This window comes from Diprion similis, chromosome 12 (assembly GCF_021155765.1).
Source record: "Diprion similis isolate iyDipSimi1 chromosome 12, iyDipSimi1.1, whole genome shotgun sequence".
Taxonomy (NCBI): Eukaryota; Metazoa; Arthropoda; class Insecta; order Hymenoptera; family Diprionidae; genus Diprion; species Diprion similis.
The window spans coordinates 15705292-15728375 of record NC_060116.1 but is presented as its reverse complement, the minus strand read 5'-3'; the positions used below and the strand labels follow the sequence as shown (position 1 = coordinate 15728375).

At 36.4% G+C, this 23084-nt stretch overlaps 1 protein-coding gene across 7 annotated transcripts in view; it reads left to right on the top strand.

Moving 5' to 3' along the window:
• The window catches only part of LOC124413179 (LIM domain-binding protein 2), a 118077-nt gene extending 97307 nt beyond the window's left edge, over window positions 1-20770 (top strand). For 2 of the 7 annotated variants that reach the window (XM_046893581.1, XM_046893579.1), the window contains 8 exons: window positions 4919-5012; window positions 16124-16226; window positions 16407-16579; window positions 16878-17090; window positions 17227-17359; window positions 18197-18321; window positions 18437-18679; window positions 19054-20770. In XM_046893581.1, coding sequence (XP_046749537.1) covers window positions 4919-5012; window positions 16124-16226; window positions 16407-16579; window positions 16878-17090; window positions 17227-17359; window positions 18197-18321; window positions 18437-18679; window positions 19054-19167 — 1198 coding nt within the window. In that variant the 3' untranslated portion in view covers window positions 19168-20770. Of the gene's footprint in view, window positions 1-4918; window positions 5013-16123; window positions 16227-16406; window positions 16581-16845; window positions 17091-17226; window positions 17360-18196; window positions 18322-18436; window positions 18680-19053 lie in introns of all 7 variants that reach the window. The other 5 variants (XM_046893577.1, XM_046893580.1, XM_046893575.1 and 2 more) reach the window with 5 other exon arrangements.
• The last annotated feature ends 2314 nt before the right edge of the window (window positions 20771-23084 follow it).

The following is a 23084-nucleotide window of genomic DNA, read 5'->3' as shown; positions in this document are numbered from 1 at the left end:
CGTTAACTGCAATCTAGTGTGTAAAATTATTATTTTTTTTTTCTTTTCAAGACTTGTAGTCGAATTTCAATCCTGCCGAAAAGTTCGCCTCTTTGTACATAATTAATTATTTATTATTGACTAAAGTGTGATCGGAATAACTTTAACGCAACGAAACACTGTGACGATGAAAATGACTACTAATAGCCAATCTTATATAAAATCGCTTTGTTAGGATTTGATATTTCAATACACCGATATACTGCTTTTTAATTACGGTTTTTAATCCGAGTTTGAAAAGAATCATAAAAAATCATTACCCCAAAAATTCATCCTTCAAAATTAACGCTTACTACACGAATTCGAAGACAAAACGTTACATCGAGAACAATGAAAAATTAAAAATCAGCATCACTTCTATAGTAGATTTTCAAAAGAGCACCCCGTAGTTGATGCAGGGTAAGCGTTCCATGTATATCTATATACATACAGGGATGTAGTATATATATATTACACAGCAGTTATACCACATAGCCGGAGAGAGAAGAGAGAGAAGAGAGAGAAGAGAGAGAGAGCTGAGACTCGAAGGGAGGACTAGCATGACTCGCAGGCATTGATCGCACTTTCACCCCATGAGCAACCCCTAATAACACCCTCCGCAGGGCGGCGTTAAGGGGGGTTGAGGGGGGGGGGGGGGTGAAGAGGAGAGCCGCTGCGCCCTTCTATTCCCCATGAACCCAATCCGAGGCGAACCAACGGTCGCAGTGGTTCTCAACGCGTCAGCTGGCCGTCAGCTGATTCCTTACTCGCGTGTCGCGGCATTATAGTCACGGCATTATGTACACACGGGGTCCTCGTTAAACGGCAAACCCGCGGTTCGCCTCATTACCACAGGCTTAATGTCCGGCTCTCCGGTGTTTCAACCTGCATCTATGTAGCGAGGATTTTTAATGTCATATATATCACACGGTATGGACGTTAAACTTGAGATGACGAATGGAGTTTGTAAAGTTTATCGAATTTTTTTTTATTGGTTAATAAAATTTTCCGCATCTTTCGAATGTTCCATAAAACATTTGGGGGATCTCGATTGCCGTCTTTTCATTTCACTTTTCAACCTTCGTTCATGATTGATTAATCAGATGCAAGAGACTTTTGGGACGGGAAAGACGAACGATAGAAATACTGGTATAGGCTTCGATTTAGATTATAAAGATGTAATAAACGGTTTGACGTTTAATAGAATTAGATTCTAATTTCATTAGACAACGATTTGTCACTTTTCATCGTCCATATACCGACGTACATATGTAATATGATTGTATCCAGATAAGCTTCGAATAATTTGTCGATAATTTCTAATCGTCAGATTCGTACGATATGACGAATATAAATTTCCCCAAATTAACGATTCCTACGTAATTACGTAACGTTAAGATCCTCTTTCCAACATTCTCTCTTCGTATCGATACAGCCTTCTTATAGATACGTCTACGCACGTGAAATTTTATTTCAACAACCCGTGTAGACAGTCTCTCGTCGTGTAGTCGATTGCCGATCAGACAAAACGAAGTGTTGTCGTCGCGCGAGGTTAGCTAATTTATTCAAATATTTAAAAATATTCAAGGTCAAACGGCGAGAAGTTCGAGCTCTATTAGTCGGCAGGTATAATATAGTAATATTACTTACAAGCAGGCAGGCAGGTAGATTATATTAGTACCGTAGTATGAGCGAAAAATCAGCAAGGACATCATCGCGACGTCTCAATAAATTCATATATATATATATATATATATATATATATATATATATATATATGAACCATATTTATAAATTCACCTTATTTTTCATCAACTTAATTTTTTTTTTTTTTTTTTTTTTTACCTCACTGTATTCCCGTCTTCCGTGTCCATATACTTAAATATTTCTGATACCACGTAGTAACATTTTATATACCAATGAAATCCGTGAAACTATGACATACGTGGAATCATATTTAAGGTTTAAAACGTAGTTCGTGTCGTAGTTCTATGATGAAAAAATTGAACCGATTCAACGTCGGACTTTCAAGTTTCTATCTTTCTTCTGATTCTGATAATAAGTAGAAATATTGTAGCGATTTTACTATGAGACAATACTGTGTTAGCACAGTATTAACTTCTTGACATACTCGCGGATATTTTGTAATTCTGGAAATATAGACACCAGAAGAGGTGCTGCTGCTGCTGCAACGTCGTCAGAGATAACTTGTGTGATGTAAGAGATGGGACGGATGGATGGTTAGATGGATGGATGGATGGATGGATGGATGGGTCCAGAGGCAGGGACTCCTCGTCGCACCTATTAGCGATATCCACCTGCCATTAATCACCTAACCGCCCACCTTAATGATCCTCGAGGTACTTGCAGCGTTAGTTGTAACAACTATACCTTTCTACATACATATTTGTATTCGTATCTCACGTGACGTCGGACGCATTCCTCTCATCGTCAACGCTGCGTTCTAATGCAAAACAACAACAACAACAACAACAACAACAACCCCGTTCTCATCTCTACTTAGTCACAAACTCACCCTCCACTGCTGATGCTGATTATGTTGTGGGAGACGATTAATTGATCATCACTTTACGTTATACTTTACTAATTTATATTTCCATTCGGTTTATCCCAGGTGGAGGCGATTTTTGTCCCGGTCAAAAGTCATCGCAGCCATTTATTCTGTCGTTTTCTCGTCTTACACCCTCTGTCTGATCTTTCGGAGGATTTTTGTTGTCATGTCGTACGTATCTTACACCCTGACTGACTCCTGCGTTCACTTCTTCGTTTCACGACCATTTCTTATACCTTTTTCGCATTCACATCTCACTTTACACCTTTTGATAAATAAAAATGGAATTATTTCTATTTCTTTCCACTTTATCGCCCATTAGTCAGTTGGTGAGAACTTAACGAGGTTACTGTATATGTATACATATAAAACTTGTTGCCACAAGTACGCGTCGTACATTATAGATGTCCATACTTCGAAGTGGAAAGTCGATATAAATACCATAACAAGTACAAGTAATAGAAGAATAAAAAAGGAAACTTTACACCGTAGCTCTGCTGCATTCTTTGACGTAAGATTCATACGTTAAACGATATACACCTTATCACACACATCCATACGATTTATATTTAAACCTATGTGTTGTACATACGTGTCGTTGCGAGTTCTTTAATAACGCAGCATATATTCTGCCAAAGTGTATATTTCACAACTGTCCAAAAAGTTTATCCACGCGTTCAACTTCTGCATATATACTTCGCAGGTGGTGGGATATATAAACTGCAGGTATGTCCTTAACTGGATAATATGACAGGCGTGTAGGTGCAGCGTGCACCGAAATCCTCTGATCCTGAAACACGTTTCGTCCTTACTCCTGGCAGAGAACTCCAGAGTAGAGCAGCTCTGCGGATGCACCTGGGACTTCCACTCTTCTCTTCTCTTCTCTTCTCTTCTCTTCTCTTCTCTTCTCTTCTTCATCCTTAGTCGTCCCTATTTTGCACCTCCGTACCAATCGTGATACGAAATTCGAAATATATGGATTTCATTTGCATGCCATACCGTACACCCTGTACGATGCATTCGCATAACGTACCTCTAGGTCGTAGTCCCTCGTAATTCTACCTGCTGATTGCTGATCCTTTTTGCCTGCACTTCGTGCTCGTTGATGCACAAGAAGGAGATGTAATCGTACCGCGATCTCCTCAACGAGGAAACTACTAGTCCAGAAATACTAATCCGAGTCTGAGGTTATCGTGGAAAATCGATGGTGAACCACCTACGCGTTCCGATTACCATATTATTATATGAGAAAAAAAGAAAAAAGTAATCGTATTTTTCACAGAATTTGCTGGGTTGGGTTTTGAACATAATTTAATGCACATGACGAACGATGCTGATTTAGTTTATTGGCCAAGAAAATTACGGGCGGAAAAAGAGAGAGATAACAATTGTGGATAAGAAATAAAAATTCTAAACCTGTAGTTTTGCAAGGTTGAAGTTAATAACGTTATCGTAACGAAACATTGGGAAAAAAAATTATTATTTTATTTTATTAATGATTTTGAAGGAACTAAGATTTCGAAATACGATTGTCTTTTGTTTCAATACGGTTCACCGAATTTCAGGCAATTTCAAAATCGCGAAATAATGCTTTCTCCTCAGCATGAATCGTTACGATAACGTTACTACCTTCAATATCATGCAGTTTTTGCTGTCGTAGCAAATTTTCCACTAAGGAAAATCATTTAACATGCATTTAACAAACTTTCGATTATCCTGAATCCGAGAGTCTTAAGACCAGAAATTCATTCGCAAGTTTACCGCTTCAGGGGTAGGAATTAAAAACTTACATCTCTCAAATATTCCTTACCCCCCCTTAATGTCTGGAAGTTGTAAAAAGAAGAAAAAAAATACACTTTTACTGAATCTGAATTTTGGTGATAAGAGAATATAAACAATGCAATACGGATGTAGATCAATTCGATGTTTTTCACACTTTCGTTAAAAATTTGGAAAAAATATTTACCCTCAATTCGTTTACCGATCCCTTCGTTTTCTCTCGCTTGATGTTTCATTATATTATCTATAGTTATTTACCTTGTTTATACACTGTACGATAGTAAGCGTGTATATATATATATATATATATATATATATATATATATATATATATATATATATATATATATATCCATATATGTATATTCTAATGATCAATAATTTTTACACCCTTGCGATTATTTACTCACACACTTGGAAGAAAAAACAGATATAGATATACTGCGGGAAAAAAAGGGCAAGAAAACAAAAATATATATATAAAAAAAAAACGAAAATTCACACACTCTACACTGCACCCTAACATGACCGTTCGGTCTGATCTCACAGATCGTTGCCTGTCCCCAGGAGGCACACCCCGTACTTTGGCCAGCCTGACTACCGCCTCTACGAGCTCAACAAGAGGTTACAGCAGCGGACAGAGGTGAGTTTATAAAAAATTATCCCATTTGTCAATATCTCTGATTTATACACGTATCGAATGAAAAGACAACATGTATGTCATATATCTATATGTATAATGTATACATACCTATATAGGAAAAAGAGAAAGAGAAAGATAGGGAGGGAGAAATTTGTACTACGAATAGAAGAAGATCACGTAGTTAACCGTGAACTAATTATTATAATTTGTGAATAAAATTTTTTCAATATTGTGTAAAGAAAGAGAAAGAAATCAACGTAGGGAAGAAAAAGCAATCGCTCGTGTCGTTCCATCTCATTCTAGATCAAGGATAACATTTTTTATTACCTGAAATTCTTTTTTTACTCTTTCTTTCGCCACGTGTTCTTCTTCTTCTCATCGCTGCTGCGGAGAAGAATTTGTTGGAAATTTTAACGGCATTAAAAGAGAGAGAAAAAAAGAAAGAAAGAAATATACAAGAAGAATGAAAAAAAGAAAAAAAAAAGAAAAGAAACGAACGAACAAAAGAGAGAAAGAACTAGGTAGATAAATATATATATAAAATAAGATGGGAGAAAAAAAATAGAATCTAATTCATACAAGTTCCACATCCTCTCGCTCGGATGACAGTAAATACTGCATAGATTTATAAATAGAGTGCAGGCGTATCTTCTTGGTCGGTTTTTATTTATTTATTTATTCTTTTTTCACTTTTTGGTGTTTGGTTTTTTTTTTTCGTTATTTTTTTTTTATTTTTTTTCTATTTTTTGGTCGCCATCTCTTTTACCAGATGCTTTCTTTCTTTTTCTCGCACTTCGTTTTCCTGGAAAATAAAATCATTCGGGCCATGGACATTCGGTCTAATCCTATCTCGAGGCACGTGCGAGCGTCAGCAGCATCAGCTCTTTATATATAGAGGTTGAATACTCTGTTTATACGTTTTAGCTGACGATCTATACAGCCATCTTTGATGCAATACACGGTTATAGCTTGCAGCCGTTTCTGGCTGTGGATCGCGGCGATTTCGATTTATCGGTAAATGATAAAATTTCCTTGAAAATATAAAGAATTAACGACGTATGAAAATCGGATTGAGAAATGAATATGACGATGATGATGATTCAGAAATCATCAATCTTCCCGCAACGAACACAAATCCAAACTATATATATATATATATATATATATATATATATATATATATATATATATATATATACATATATTGTAGAATATATACATTTAAGTTTCGTCCGTAATTAACGCGATCCGCACACAAAATTAAAAATAAAAATATATAAATTTGTAGATAAATAAATAAAAATTAGAGAGAGAGAGAGAGAGAGAATAATCCACGATTATAATTTTTTTCTTCGTCTTTTCTGCGGCGTTTCGTCAATTTTATTACATGTGTATGTTGCAATAAACATTTCTCCCGGCGTTATCCTTTGTGTAATCACCTGATTTCACATCGATATGTAGTACGTATGTAGATACTATACGTTACATCGCAGGCAATGTGTTATATTTATATTGTCAACAGTATCGTATATAGGTATGACGGGCGAAGGGAGGAAGTATACTTGAATTTCGATCAGGGTCATCATCGCCGCTCGGGGTGTGGAGTGAATCGCGATTAGACATCCTGTGTCTATATCTATATGTATATGTATATAATATACATAGGATGCATATCATACACGCATACGTTTTATCGATCGATTATATTCACCTCGGAGTATTACGCGTATAGAAGAAGAAAAATGATAGAAAGATAGAGAGAGAGAGAGAGAGAGAATCCACTTTGCATTTTTGTTTTTATTTACTTTATGGTTTATCATATACCTATATATATACATAATATTAAGAAATTGAAGCTGAAACTATAACGCGTTGAAATATTTTTTTCAAAATTATATAAAAAAATTCGGTGACACAATTAGCAACTGTTTATTGTGTATGTATAATTATAATGATTACGCGGTTGTCGATCTACGATCAATTTTACACGTTGAATGTTCTGAAAAAAAAAACAAAAAAAATAATTGCTGATATGACATCGCATCTCTTGCGGAGTCGTTCTTTTTTTTTTCTCTTTTTTTTTTGGTTTCGTTCGAAATCGGTGAAAAAATTGTCAAGTGACATCCGTCGTGTTTGAAATCGGTAAATTTGTGGGTTTTTTTCCTTCGTCTTCGTTGATTCTACGGTTACGAAATCTCTAAAGTGTGAAAAATACAACTCACGTGTTAATCGAATAGTTACTTCATTTCTTATCCCTAATTCCTATTCTTGTTCGTATTTTTTTTTCTCTTTTTATTTTGGTTGTCACCTTCTCTTTCTCGGTCATCGTCTTGAATCTACATAATAATCGATCGTCTATTATTATTTTTTTTTAACACTGCCCTTACACGTATCCAAAATTTTACACATACCTATTCGTTGTAGAAAAAGGAGTCGATTTTCATCATACAAAGATATTTCGTCATCCTGAATTGTTATAAATAGATTTTCATCTATAGACGTAATTATGTAAATTTTTTTTTTTTTTACGTATTTTCTTCGTTATTATCCCACTAAAAGGTTGTCGGAAAAAAAATAATCACGCAGAGAGATCGATGATTAAGTATATTACAAGTTTATTTATTATATTACGCTGTGACGAATGATTTAATTCTCACTAATTAAAGTATCGCATGCTATTCCGGCGAATATCGAATGTTGAAATTATTTTTAGTCTTATTTACCCCAAATTATCACTAAAGATTTATTTGTAACGTTATATTGAAACGATGCATCTTTAGAAAAAATTGTTATTTTGAAACTTTAGAATTACTTGAAACTTGGCAAATCGTTATGCAGCATCAACAAACTCAGATTTTGTAAATTCAATTTCTAAAGGTGAAAAATAGCCATTTTTTTTCAACGTCTCCATACGTTCACATTAGCAACTTCTTTAACCTCGTATATAAAATTTTGCAAATCGTGAATCGCGTCCGATTCTTACAGCTGATTCTCAAACCTTACACCTGCATCCTTAGAAACTTATCACGCGTATATTTCACTGTACATATATTATAGATATAATTGCCGGCAGGCGTTAGCGTGTGTTTCGACGTAAACGCGGGACTAATTTACTTCTTGGCTCATTAATCTTGGAACGCTTGAACCACCCCCCATTCTCTCTGCAATGGCGTGCAGGACACTTTGACGGTGTCCGGGCAAATTATCCTTACCCATCCCAACGCTATACGTCTCCTTAACACTGCGGGCCTAGATAAAAATCTCTCGGTTCTATGTGTAACTAGTATTCCTTTCAAATTATTTGCACATTTCGTTATTTCTCTAAGCCAATTTATTATCCCCGATTTTTCTAATCCTTTGAAAAGTTTGGAACAAAATAATCAGCATTTCAAATGCGAAAAATTTTATATCTGTTTTGTGTAAAAAATTATGAGCATAATATCGTTTTACGATTCTTTGACAAAATTAGTACAAAATTATTATTTTTTTTTTTTTTTGAAAAAAAAAAAAGAAAAATTTAATAAATATTTAAAGGAGATTATTTTAATTTCATTTATTTTGTTAGTTGATAGTTTCTCCAAATTTTACACAGCTATGAAGAAAGTGAATACATAAATCGTTCCCGATTCCTCCTTTATCGAGATATGAAACGATATTCTCTTCTGTTCTTTTCTTTCTCATGTAAGTATACTTTTTGTGTGAAAATTTTATTTTTCGATATTCAAGGTATATACCGTCGAACTAAGACCCTCCAGGGGACTTCCTTCCACCTGTAAGTCTACAGAACTGGGTTCCGGATCCCGTCCTGTCAACGCGGACTCGCTTCGCTATATCGACGAGCTTCTTCCTTCGCCTTCTCCTCCTCTTCTATCGGCTTTCCGTATCTTATGCACAGAAATATACGGGTGTATATATATGGGGCGTTCCACTCCAAATATTTTTTAATATCCCTCAAAAGAACCTTTCTGGTAAATTTTGGGATTTTTTTTTTTTTTTTTCATTGCTTGTTGAAAAAATATCAAAGTTTCGAAAAAATCGAAAGATGCACGCGCTTTCGAGAACACATTTAAAAATTTCAAATTCAAAAATCTCAATCAAAAATACTTTCAATAGTTTTGTTGTATTATTTTCTGTAAAGGCCATCTAAAAACAAAGAATAGTATTAAAAGAATTTAAAAAAACTCAAGTTTGGACCATTGTTAAGAAAGTTATGAACAAAAAACCAAAATAAGAGCAACTATTTTCGAAAATTTGAGGAATTTTTTTCAACGAGTAATCAAAATAATCTCAAAATTTATCAGATAGGCTCTACTTGAGGGTTACTAAAAAATATCGAAAACTTGAGGAAATGAAAAATCTAAATTTTTTAAAACGTCTGATTTGGTGTGGAACGCCCCATGAATATGTGTGTGTGTGTGTGTGTGTTGGTATATAATGATATAATACATGGATTTTAGAATCTCGTCATATATTATAATAACGATTTTCGATAGGGGTTGTAAATTTTTTTAGACAACAACAACAACGACAACAACAAGAAAAATTGTCGCGGTATTTTGAAATACATTTCGAAAAATCAAGTGAGAAATGATTTAGAAGGGATAGCGGGGGGGGGGGGGGAGGGGGGGGGAGAGAAGGCAGAGAAGAAATTAATGAAAAGTGTATTAGATATGGAAAAGGTGGAGGAGAATTAGAAGAATCAATGCGAAGCGCGCAACTCGCGAATGAGAACGCGCGACCGAGCAGAACTTAGTCTCGATGGATGCTTTCTCCAAACTTTCACGTTGGCGATTTCGAATTGTTCCCTTTCTCGGGCGTCCCCAGCTCGGCTATGCCGCATACACGCGAGTATGTACCTACATGTACATAGAATTTGAAATCTAGTTCATAACGAAGAGCACAGGCAGGCAGGCAGGCAGGCAGGCAGGCAGGAACAGCTGCTTGTCCCAATTTCTTGCCTTATACCCCGGAGAAGAATTTTCTTTCCTATCTTTTCTTTTTCCCTAATATATGTATATGTATATAAATATAGATTTTTTTAATTTTATTCGCACAGCTAAGAGGAAAGAAAAAGCACTCATCAATGGCTCGGCAAATGCATTCGCGAAACTTTATGCTCAGCCTCTTGAGCCCGTAACACCATTTTACCGATTTCTTATTTTCCAACATTATTTCGCAAATTTGCAACGATTACCGGTGAATGACAAAAAAAAAGAAAAAAAAAAAAAAAAATGGACGCGATTCTTAAGCGAGGCTTCGTTATATACATATGTTTAAATCTTGTCGACTGATTTTTTAGTCATTGTTATCATCATCGGAGTTGAAGAAGAGGCAAAACGAAATCGGTGATAATAAATAAAAATAAAATGAATTTCATTTCGCTCCGGCATCGTGAATCTGCTCTCTCTCGCTGTATCGATCCCTAGCTGGGGCGTACTTGAAAAATCAGCCTGGAAATATAATTCCACGTTTGCGCAGACGAACAGCAAAGGTATAGAAACGCTACTGTATATATGTATATATATATACATACATACATACATACATACACTAATATATATATATATATAGGTATACGAAGTTCGCGAAAGTATACATCCGCGTTTATACAGATGCATATAGTACACGTATGTATGAGACGGTGGGTCGTTTTATTTTTTTTGTTGTTGTTGTTTTTTTTTGTTTGTTTGTTTTTTTACTGCAACTTTTGTTTTTTATTTCCTTCTCTATTTGTTCATTTGGTCGGTCGTTCGTTCGTTCGTTCGTTCGTTCGTTCGTTCGTTCGTTCGTTCGTTCGTTCGTTCGTTCGTTACTCGATTCCCTGCTAATTTTTTTTGTTTCTTTTTTTTTTCCATTCTCGTTTTATTTTCATTTTTATTTAACTACTCATCCCGTTTCCGTCGATGCCCATAATGCCGATTTCAATGCAAATCTTGCGATCCGACGACCATGCATAATTTACTTATTCACTTATCCAACCGTTCTTAAAATATCTATCGACTGCGATACTTAATTGGACGATGATTTCGACGTCGGTTAGTATCGTTATTCGCTGATTGATAATGACTTTGGAAGGAATTACTTGTCTACACGATCATCGTGAAAAGATCTTCGATGGTTTAAGCAATTAATCGGGCAATTGGAATTTACCGATATTCTCAATACAGTATTGATTTTTATATATTGTTTATAATTTATAAATTCTAATCTGCGAATCTAACCTAGCTAAGTTGAGTACACCTAGTATTTTTTGTTGTTAGTGTTTGCAGGTGTTTTTTATCGATGAATTTTACTGATCAACAATTGTCCGGTGATATTTATACACGGTGATCGATTTATTCTCAATATTTTTTTCATAACTTATATCTGGGATAATAATTGTTTCAAGATACCTTTCAATGTTTTTTCCTCTTATACACTAATTAAATTAATAATTCGACAAACAGAGTCTTTTATTCTCTATTGATGATCGTTTTTATCAATTTGCCTATCTTTTATCTCATTCGTTTACACCGCCGTATGAGGAAAAAACGCACAACTCGTTGCCAAATATTGTACAATTTACTCCGAAATTCCGAATATCACTTAAGTTTCCTCATAATATTATCAGTTGTTAGTTAAACAAATCGCAATTCCTCAGGAAATTAAGTGACAATTTTATAACACAAGTATAACGTTCTTACAATTTCTTGACCCCACAGGTAATGTGGTTTTTTGTGAAAATCAAACGTTGCATAATATAATACACTTACATCTGTGATATGTAACGTATTTAAGGTATAAATAATAACGTCTAGTTGTAAAATTCCAACCCGTCGCGGGTTTTCATTGTCAATGATTATCGTCGTTCCTCACGTGTTGCATTGTTCAAAAGTACGCAGAGCTTTTAAAACTTTTACCCACAAAATACGAAGATCTGAAGGTATAATAAACAATACATGGATAGATAAAGGGATAAAGAGAGAGAGAGAGAGAGAGAGAGAGAGAGAGAGAGAGACGATGTTTGCACTGATATTCTGTAAAAGTTTTGAGAAAGTTGAGAACCCTCGCGGGATACTGGGTAATAAAATGAGGACCCCTGCCCTCCCCCGGGGGTGGGGGCCCCCTCGATAACCCATATTGTACCCCCCGTCCTCCCCTCCGGTCCTCCTCGCAGCCGCCCCTGGGCTGTATATACTCGGGTAAACCGGGAGCGTTTTGTCCGTGCTCCGGGGGCCAGAGGCGGATTTTCGTATTTCAATATCGGGCGAACGAGCGATGGTAAATTTTGAAAAAATGGTGGGTCAACGCCCCTGAATTTTCTCATTATTTACATATATTTTTCTATGTCTAATTATAAAGGCGAGAATTAGGAAGGATTTTTGAAATGGAAAACCAGAGGCGGACCGCGCTGACAATAGTTATCCAGCGTCGTATATACATGATCATATACCACCCCTAGTCTCCCCCTAACAACAGTGGGGTGGTACAGTCGTGGAGAAAAATTTTCTAACCACCCGCTACAGGCGGTGGCAAAAACTTTTTTCATCCATTAGATTTTAGGAAATTTAATACTTTTGGAATTAATTAATAATTCACCTTCGTGTAATCGTCCACACATTGGTCGTTATACGAAAACGAATCTTTCGCCTTTTAGTACTCACTTAAGGCATAAGATTCGTTACTGTTAAGACTCGGTCAAGTTTTGAACAGTTTCAGAATTCCACGCTATTATATCCGTTAGTTTGCTTGTAACGGTCAAGTCTTTTCTACGCCATGCTTATCGGCGAGCGAAATATATGTATATATATATATATATGTATAGTTTTTACTTCTTCTCTTTCTTTTTCGTCTTTTCGCTCCTTCTCTTTTCTCTTTTAATGTGTCTATTATCTATCTGTGTATATGTATATATATATATACGTATACATATACGTACGTATAATCGCTTTTGCAACGTCGTCGGATTCGTTATCACCGATATTCAACGTTCTCATATCGTTTCTTTTATATATGTATCTCGGTGAAATTTTTTCACCATTCGCGAAATATGGAAACTCTTGAATAATTTCTGCACACGGCTAAATCCCATATATATATATGTTGGTATAGTTGTGCATTATTCTGATACATCCTATTTGTTTATATTTACCGATCGTTTCCCGTAAATTATGGGCTGATGAATTCTGCGGGACTTTGCGATTTATCGGGATTAAAATACCGCCGTGTTATCAGCGTTATCAATGACGTAATCCGTGCATATCTCCCGCCGAGTTACAGATTATGATTATAACCATATCACTTGAATGCTATGTATATACATATACACACACACACACACACACACAGACACGGTTCTTGTCGTTTGTAATGCGTATCGCGTATATATTCACTTCCAAAACTTTATATCGTTATATGTACACTGCATTAACACACACACACACACACACACACACACACACACGTTCATGCTGTACGGCTAATTGCGCGAAAGCTCCCGGAATTTTACACTTATCGCACTGCTAATTATCACAGTTCCAAGAATATTCTCTCGAGTTGTTGGTCGTTGTATAAAAATTTCCACCGTTTTTGCAAATGCAATTTTTCGATTATAATATAAGTCTATTCTATCCCAAAAAACAAAAAACAAAAAAACACTGCCTATCAACACTTGTCGGGAATAATTCAAACTGTGTAGCTAATTTGTTGAATGATTTCTAATTAACGTCAGATTAAATTTCAATTCATTTTCTTCATTGGCTTCAATTGTCGCAAGTTCCGTTTCTCACGAGAACGTTGCGCTGTTAAGCGACATCCGGCGTCTGTCCGTCCTACTATGATTCGGGATATTAGTATTCTTACGTTGAGTTGATGAAAATGAGGGTAAAAAGACAGTAAATTAATGAATAAATTTGAACGCTAGTATTTAACTACACTTTATTTTGTTGGAATTTTTTTTTGCAAAATCATGGATATCTCGACAAGTGATTAGGTATTACAAACGTCAAGCAGAAATGCGTATAATTTCTGACTATGAATTTTTGTTTTACCGTCGATTCTGAGCAAAAGAAGACGAGCTTATAATACGGTACATACGTATGTACACGCAGGTATATATATATATATATATATATATATATATATATATAAAGCGAGAGAAAACGAAGGAGTCTTACATCTCCTGCAGAAAGATCCGGTTCGGTTAATAATTCATAACGTACGGAGTGCGTGTAACATCGAGAACGCCGGTGAATATAATATTAATATATATATATATATATATATATATATCTATATGATATACTTGTGTGAACGTAATTTTGGAGTGCTGCAAGAAGGCGGGGAGGAGGATATTTAGGACAGCGCGGTGGCGGCTTAAGTAAGCACAGACACACACACACACACACACACACATATATGTGTTAATAGGTATAATATCATAGTTGTACGCATATCAAGTGCGAAGAAGAAAGAGGAGTAGGAGGAGGAGGAGGAGGAGGAGGAGGCAGCCAGAGGACGGAATTTGATTGTGTTCACTCAATATGTGAAAGTAGAGTAAAATCTGATGTCAGCTCTGGTCATGAGCAAAGCGTGTAGAGAGGCGCTGCCATGCCGCAAGAAACTAGTCGTCGTCGACGACGTCGTCGTGCTACGCGGCGGCGGCGATTGTTACCAGAGTTTCGCAATATACCCAGGCTAGGGCTAGGCTGGCTACTTCGCGGAAAGTTATTTCTCGCGAGCAAGCGAACCCAGCCATGTGCTGTGCTTGCGCTACCTTCCTTCCTTCCTTCCTTCCTTCTATCCTACCTTATACCTACCTACCTACCTACCTACCTACCTACCTACAAACCCGGCACCACCTCCAACTTCATCTCACCTCACCTCACCTCACCTAACTACCTACCTCCATATCCATATATACCCCTAATACGCTTCGCGATGTGTACATCTCCAAACTCACTCTGGGGAGGGGGGGGGGGGGGGGGGGGTCGTGTTTCATGCGAACATATCGATCACATGCATATTACTCGTATGCAGCATGCAGTAGAAAATTTTATTTTACTTTTTATTGTGTTCCACATTTGCGACAATATATTTTTATTTCTTTTTTTTTTCTTCTTCTTCCTGCCTATTATACATACCCGAGAAAGTACGATACGAAGGGACGAAACGGTGACAGGTACACATTACTTCATAAATCTATTTTAAGTAATTTTTTTTCTAACGCACGCATGTGTATATAAGATGTGAAAATTTTTCTACACCCTCAGCCCCCGCGACGACGATAACCCGCCTGACGTTTTGATCGATGTTATTTTTATTCCACGCTTTATATACTTTTTATTATACTCATCCATTATAGTTCCTTCGATGATATATGCACTTGTGTACATTTATATGTATAGCATAAATATGTATGTTTCTCATTTTATTTAGTTATTACACACGTTAGAGGCGGTCGTTTGTTTTTTATTTTAATTTTTTCGGTGGTATTTGTTTTTTTTTTTTTTTTTTTTTTTCAATTCATACTATAAATATATAAATACATATACTCAGTCTTGCCTTTTGCACCGTTGCCCTTTGCCCTTTGATTCTCTGATAAATTATTGTACATAAGCAATACTATGTAAGAAATAGGCAACCGTGATCTCAACAGGCAATTAGGGTTTCACGATATATTTGCCTCTTCGTTGAGGAGAAAATTAATAAGTAAGCAACTGTATGAATTTTTTTTTCCTTTCTTCTCGAAGTAGAGGAGAAGAAAGAAATAATCGTAAGAAACGGAGAAAACTTATACCCTTGAAGTTGTTGCAAATGTCACGGAGTTTCGTTGTAATCCATAATAATTTCGATCCAGAATGCAAGAGTCGTGTAGGTATTCATGCGTTATTCAGGACCGAGTCGTGATCTACTCGGCTCACTTTACCCCCCAACTTCTGCCGTTTTACTTCGGTGAAACCACCCTCCCTTTTCTCTTTCTACTTATGTACATTGTACGTATATATCGATAGAATTTTATTACCAGACACTTATGTGATTTAGGTGAAAACACACGAGAATCTACAGAACGATCTTTTTACGTCTTTTTTATTAATGTTGTGTTTTTTTTTTTCTTTCTTCTGTGTTTTCAGGAAAGCGACAACCTTTGGTGGGACGCGTTTGCGACTGAGTTTTTTGAAGACGACGCGACCCTCACGCTAACGTTTTGTTTAGAAGATGGACCTAAGAGATATAGTAAGTTCCACAGTCAACATTTTTTATATTCCTTGTTGGCTTAGGATGTTTGATACAAATTAATAGTACATATGGAATAGTTTTTATAGTGACGAAAATTTTAGCCCTTGTACTTTGACGAAATCAATTCACGATACGCTTCGTATTTTAAACAATGTTTTTTCCTATTTTCTTTCACAGCGATAGGAAGGACGTTAATACCGAGGTACTTCCGTTCGATATTTGAGGGCGGTGTTACGGAGCTTTATTATAATATGAAACACCCGAAGGAATCGTTTCACAACACTAGTATAACACTGGACTGTGATCACTGTGTCATGGTCACCCATCATGGGAAACCTATGTTCACTAAGGTATGCAATTTACTTGTGCATTTATATGTATCATATAATTGGTAGGTATTGCGTTCGTTGGACGTTTATTATTTGCCCTCGTTACTGTTTAGAGAATACAATTGAAATGTTTAAATTGAAGAGAAAAAAGAAAATGAACACGGACCTTTCAAAGCGTTATACTTCCCAGTTGATAAGTATTTGGCAATGGATACATTCGGAGGGTACTAACCATCGATGTCTTCATTGAAGAGTATAAACACTGAATACCACTGTTTTTTTGGATCATGAAATTCAGTTTGAAATTTACCTATTCCAGGTCTGTACAGAGGGTAGGCTAATATTGGAATTCACATTCGACGACCTGATGAGGATAAAGTCGTGGCATATGTCGGTGAGAACACATCGAGAGCTGGTTCCCCGATCTGTGGTCGGTATGCATACGGCGCAACAGGATCCCACGATGCTTGAACAGTTGAGCAAAAATATCACGAGACAAGGAATCACAAATTCTACCCTCAATTATTTAAGGGTAAGTATCTGACCATCCGTCCATCCGTGAGAGAAAGACCTGAAAACATCACCTTAAGTTCCTAGATTCCAATCGAAATAGTTTCGATCATTTTATTACTTATTTTTCATTTGATTGTTCTTCTTTTTTTTTGCAGTTATGCGTCATACTTGAACCGATGCAGGAACTGATGTCAAGGCACAAAGCTTACGCGTTATCGCCCCGAGACTGTCTCAAGACAACTCTATTCCAGAAGTGGCAGAGGATGGTTGCCCCGCCGGGTAAGAGAGGTAGACGGACAGATGCTTTACATGAGAACAGCTGGCCGCTGGGCCACATACTACTACAATTTTGCAAACTGTGAACCAACATTTGTTTACAATTCGTTCAATATACGAGTACACTGCGTATATATGTTCTTTTCGCGTGTATAACATTGTTACATTTAGCTCGAAAATACTTGGTCTCAAGAGCCATTCTCTTTCTTTCTTTTTCACTTTCTTACTTTTCATTACTCTTGACTCTAATATCTATTCGCTATATTCTCTCTTGTTTGTCAATGGTTATTGTCAATATTGCGAGTCTGAGAAACGTTTACCAACTGTGTACATCTTGGAAGTGGATATTTTCAGTTTTTATTTTTTATTTCTGTTCTTCCCCAAGAATAGTACGTACGAAGAGACTTTTTTCCGTACCCAATACTACAGTTTTGCGAGATAAACTGTTTAAAATCTTAATACCTATATTTGAAAATTGATTCAATAATTGGAATTAAAAAAAAAAAAAACTTGTGTTTAATTAGGCAGTTTAAAAAAAAAAAAAAAAAATTTCCTTTAGCATAGAGAATGAGATCTTGGAACCTTGGATACGATACGGCATGATCGGGATATTAGAAATGCGCACTTGTGTATATAAATATACATATATTATCGGTAAAATTGTGTGGCGTATAAAACGTGAAGTATCTATTTGTCGCTGCATGTGTGCCTGTAACTAACAAGCATATATCAGAGACCTTTGATTGAAATAAAGGTCCACAGCTAGGTAGTGATATTGTATTAGTAACTGCTTATTTTTCCCCGTAGCTAATACAGGTGAGTGATATACTAAACAGATATTATTTACAGAGTCACAGAGGCCGGCGAATAAGAGAAGAAAGCGAAAGGCCAGCGCGTCTGGTCCAGGTAATAACGCACCACCAGCACCTAGTAAAAAAAGGTCCCCAGGCCCTAATTTTTCATTGGCGTCCCAGGTACGGAAAACAACATTTTACAGTTAACCGTAATTGTTTGGAAATTCATTTTCTCAATGGGAGATGTATTCCAATCACTTACTAATCACAAAACTTTTTTCTTTTTAATTCGCAGGACGTAATGGTCGTCGGTGAGCCTTCCTTGATGGGTGGTGAATTTGGCGACGAAGACGAACGGTTAATCACACGATTGGAAAACACGCAATACGACGCGGCTAATAGCTTAGATCCCCACAGTCACGATACGTCCGGAGGTCCGCCACCGCATCCTCACCAATTTCACTCCGAGCCAAATGCAGGAAATTCTTGGCCTCCAGATCGCGGTCCTGGTCCGCCACAAGGTGGTCCGGGAAATCAGGTAACTAGAATGTCATGAAGTTTGGTATTACGGCGCTTCTTAATGCCTGGAAATTTTCAAACTCCTGATAAACTGGACACTTCTTATTCGTCTAGTGTATGTACCGTGCTTGAAAGCTTAATTATTGACGAATGAGCCTTAGAGTTTAAATCGAAAGTTGGGAAAAGAGAAGAAACCGTTGAAAAAATCGTCAGCAATGTTATTTGCACCGATTATTATGAACTTCAATGAAACAAGATGAGATATCAATAATTTGAGAAAAGTTTCATCATTAGAACGTTGAAAGTGATTGAAATTCCGATGTCTTTTTTAAATCCATTTCTAATGTTCTTCGCCACTGAAATGGCATATCAGTTAAACGGAGAAAACTGTTGATTTTTTTCCAGGGAGTCCAAGGGTCGCAGGGCGGCGGCGGAGCTGGGGTTCAGGGTTCGCAAGATGCCAACCAGCAACAGCAAGACAAAAAAAGCCCCGCTGTGAGTCAGTGAGGCCAGGAGTCCCCGCGCCCCCCCACCAGGGGGCGACGGGGGCGCAGGCCCAAGAACATGGCTCCCTAGCGGGGCGAGAACCTTCACATCTCTCCTTCCTACCTAGGTCCTTCTCATCATCGTCTGTCACACGTCGGTGTTCTTCCTGCAATACCTCCGCATCCTCCCCAAAACCTTTCGTCGATCCCTGAGAGCAACCATAATCCTCCACCACCTCCACCTCCTCCTCCTCCTCTTCCTCCTCCATCTCTGCATTCTCCTGCCGTGGAAATGGAAGCTTCGAGACTAGCTCAGGCGCAGCAACATTCGTTGCTCTCCGAGTCTGGGCCAGGTACGATGTTGTCGCCATCTGCTCAGCCTACTGGTGGGGGTTTGACGCAGCCGATTCAGCAAGGTCAAGGTCAAGGACAAGGTCAGGCCCCTCTGCAGAGTTTGGTGCAACAGCTGCTCTACCTACAACTCGAGTATTTATTGGCACAGCGAAGTCATGTTTGAACGATGAAGATATGTACAGAAAGGAAAACAACAGCGAAGACAACGCAAACGGCGTTGCATCGACTTCTCTTCTTCTACATCCAACTGTCGAGGGCTAGACAATGGATTCAGTGATCACAGTTTTTTTTTTTTTTTTTTTTTTTCTTCTAGTCGTCTCCTGAGTTTGTTTTTTAACGAGGGACAAGCATGGGTGTCAGCGTAACTTGAAAATTCTTTCCAGGAGTCGAGATAGGATAACAGAAACGAAGAAGACAGGCGTACATTTTCAATTATTCGACTAAAGAAAATAAAGTTTTAAACTCAATGATGATTTTAATTAATCTATGATGAATTAATTATCCATATTTCATCCATGAGAAATCCTTAAGCAAATCATGCTACCACTAATACCTATTATTTCCTGTGCACAGTGGTGAATTGAAGAATCTAAACATGTTAGAAGAAAAAAAGTAAAAGAAATGTATGTAACGATATGTCTATTCAAACCTGAGAGCTGACATTTGAAGCTTGAACAAAACATGCATATGTGTTCGTGAATAAGATATTCTTTCGAGGAGTTATTGATACACGTAAATATATTGAAAAAATATTGGGAACAGTATATCAAGTTACGACAGATAACATGCTTGCTTACGACGATATTCCTGACTGTCTACTTGGCCTGGTCTGGTCGATAAATTACGAATGAAGCAACCTGGCCTCTGATGGAGATTATTGTAAATGGTGCTTACTCTACATACTCTACTGCTGCTTGAAGATTAACAAATTCAAAGACAGAGGTAGTGAGGGTAAGCTTTATTAGCGTGTGATAAACCCGAAAAGTGACTAAAGTGACAAAAGAAAATTAAAAATAATAAGAAATAAAATGAAGTAAAAAAGATAAAAATAAAACTAAAAGTAAAAATAATATGCACGTCACAGAGACGATTCCCGCTCTGGCGCGAGCTGTGAATGAATCTCTTATCCGTCAACAGTATTGATATAATTATAGATTAAATAAATAAATATAATATCGTAAGAGATTTAGCATGTAAGTATGTATTGTGAATTGCGAGAGTATGAGCGGCCGAAAAAGCGAGAGAAAAAGAGTGAGTGAGAGAGAGAGAAAGTGAGAGAAAGTGAGAAAGAAAGAGAGACATTCAAACAATTTACGGAGCTTTTCTCCGTTTCTTCTTTCCCATTTTCTGGCAGAAGGTAAAATTGCCCAAGTGGACGCTACTCAGTACAGGCCTTTCTGCCTGAGAAAAGAAGAAGAAAGGCAGAAGAAAACAACACTCTATCAACAAAAAAAGTGGAAGAAAACTAACTGACGAATTTTATTGCTTTTGTTTTTCGTCTCTTTAAATTTTATTCAACCAATTACAAACGCGTGTGGGTATTTTTATGTTTTTTTTTTTCACACAACAAATCTTTCCTTTGAGGGTAATAAGTGATTGCAAATGCTAACTACATGTAATTCAGTAAGAAAAAGAAAGAAAGAAAGAAACAATCAAACAAACACGTACGATAGTGCATTAAAACGCGACAGTGTAGAAAAAGATCGATAGAATGGCAGGAGGCATTATTACTTTATACAATTTTTCATCACACACGTTGCCATTCATAGGTGACACGATTCATTCGTTCCTCATACTCATTGCTGTCGAATTCTTGAAAAGTAACCAATCAAATCTAAACAGCAACAACACGTAGTACGATATTTTTTGCGTGGTGGCCCAAACATACGCTCATAGTGAATCGTTCGACACAAACACTAATTATGAATATTAATTAACTCATTAATACGAAGTTCCTTACGAGTGAATTATGTTATACGTATATACATATATATATATATATATATGTGTATATATATATATATATATATATATATATATATATATGTATGTATGTATGTGTTGGTCATGTTCCTCGTTGTATTTGTTCCTATTTTTTTACTACCTTATTCATGAACGCGTTGTGTTCTCAGTTTCCATGCTCCTTTGGGTTAGCTCTCTTTTAATTGCCCAGTTAGTTGTATAATAGATATATTACACACACACGCGCTCTTTTGAAGAAAATCTGATTTGTTCGAAATGGAATAATCGAAAATCACGTGCAATGACGAGTCGCTCGTTCGGCGATGGGAATTTTAACTTTAGTAATTATGGGCCTTAGCTGGAGGAAAAAGTAACTAAACGTCAGTTTCTTTTTTCACTACATATAAAAACGTCTCATACTAGCATCCTAATTCTAAAATTGAATTCTTTCGTTCGATAAACGTGGATCTTGATTTTTTATCTCGAACAAATTTTATCCATATGTATCTGAACATAAATATATTCCGCGCATACTAGCGTTTTGTCTTGAGTGTGTTAATTTCGATGATCCTGGGTCACCACTTAATCATAAGAAATACGAGAAACGAATTGTTCTAAATAAGAAAAAAAAAATAATCATAGATTCTCAGGAAAATCTGATGCATCACAAAAAATTGCTTTTTTTTTAACAATATACCTATTATTCTTGTAATTAATTTATAGTAGAACACGATTCTAAATAGATGTCACTTGAATATTCTTCTCATCCTCAACACTCGCTAATTTCAAGTACATTAATCTGTTCTATCGGTGTTTTAATGAGTTCTTAAATTTTATTATTATTTTTATTTTTCAATTTATTGGAGAGCTGACAAAACTCTTGTATTGTCCTCTCATATTTTCCCTTGTTGGAATAAATTGAAATATTGATTTCAATTTATGATGAAAATAATCCAAGAAAGAAAAGTTTATACCAATTTGAGCAGGTTCGTAGAATGTTAAGAGTCAACTAAATTGTTACGGATAATGTTACGTACAAAATCATCACTTTTTCATTGAACGCATCACCTCTATTTACCCGTAGAGCACGCGGAAACAGGTATAAACACATACACGGCGTTTAATCATCACAGTAATTATTTAGTATCTCTCGCTCGTCGTATAGGAACGTAATGATTTCGTGTCCTTTTGATTTATGTATATAAGAAATAAATAAAGAATGAAAATCGTATACATACTATACATAAAAGCGAACTTAGGTATAAAATATACATTGAAAAATGAGGGAAATCACATTTATATGTATACATATTATGGTGGTCCTTACTTTGGGTGTTGACAAATTTTTTTCGGGCCGCTTCTCCGATAAACTTCAAATATTTTTAAAACAATTGCTTAATTTTTTCAGACTTTTATCTCAACTCGAACCCCTTCCGTTAAGAGGGTGGATTTCCCTATTTAAAATACACGTGTTTCAGACACGTTCTCAGTGTATATTTTACTGTGAGAGTATTGATTTTCACAAAAAACTGTAACTGCGAAGTTTCAGTAGGCACTAGTGCTACTTGATAAAAAATTCACATCATACCATACAGTCTCAACGAATTGCACACCCACTAATCT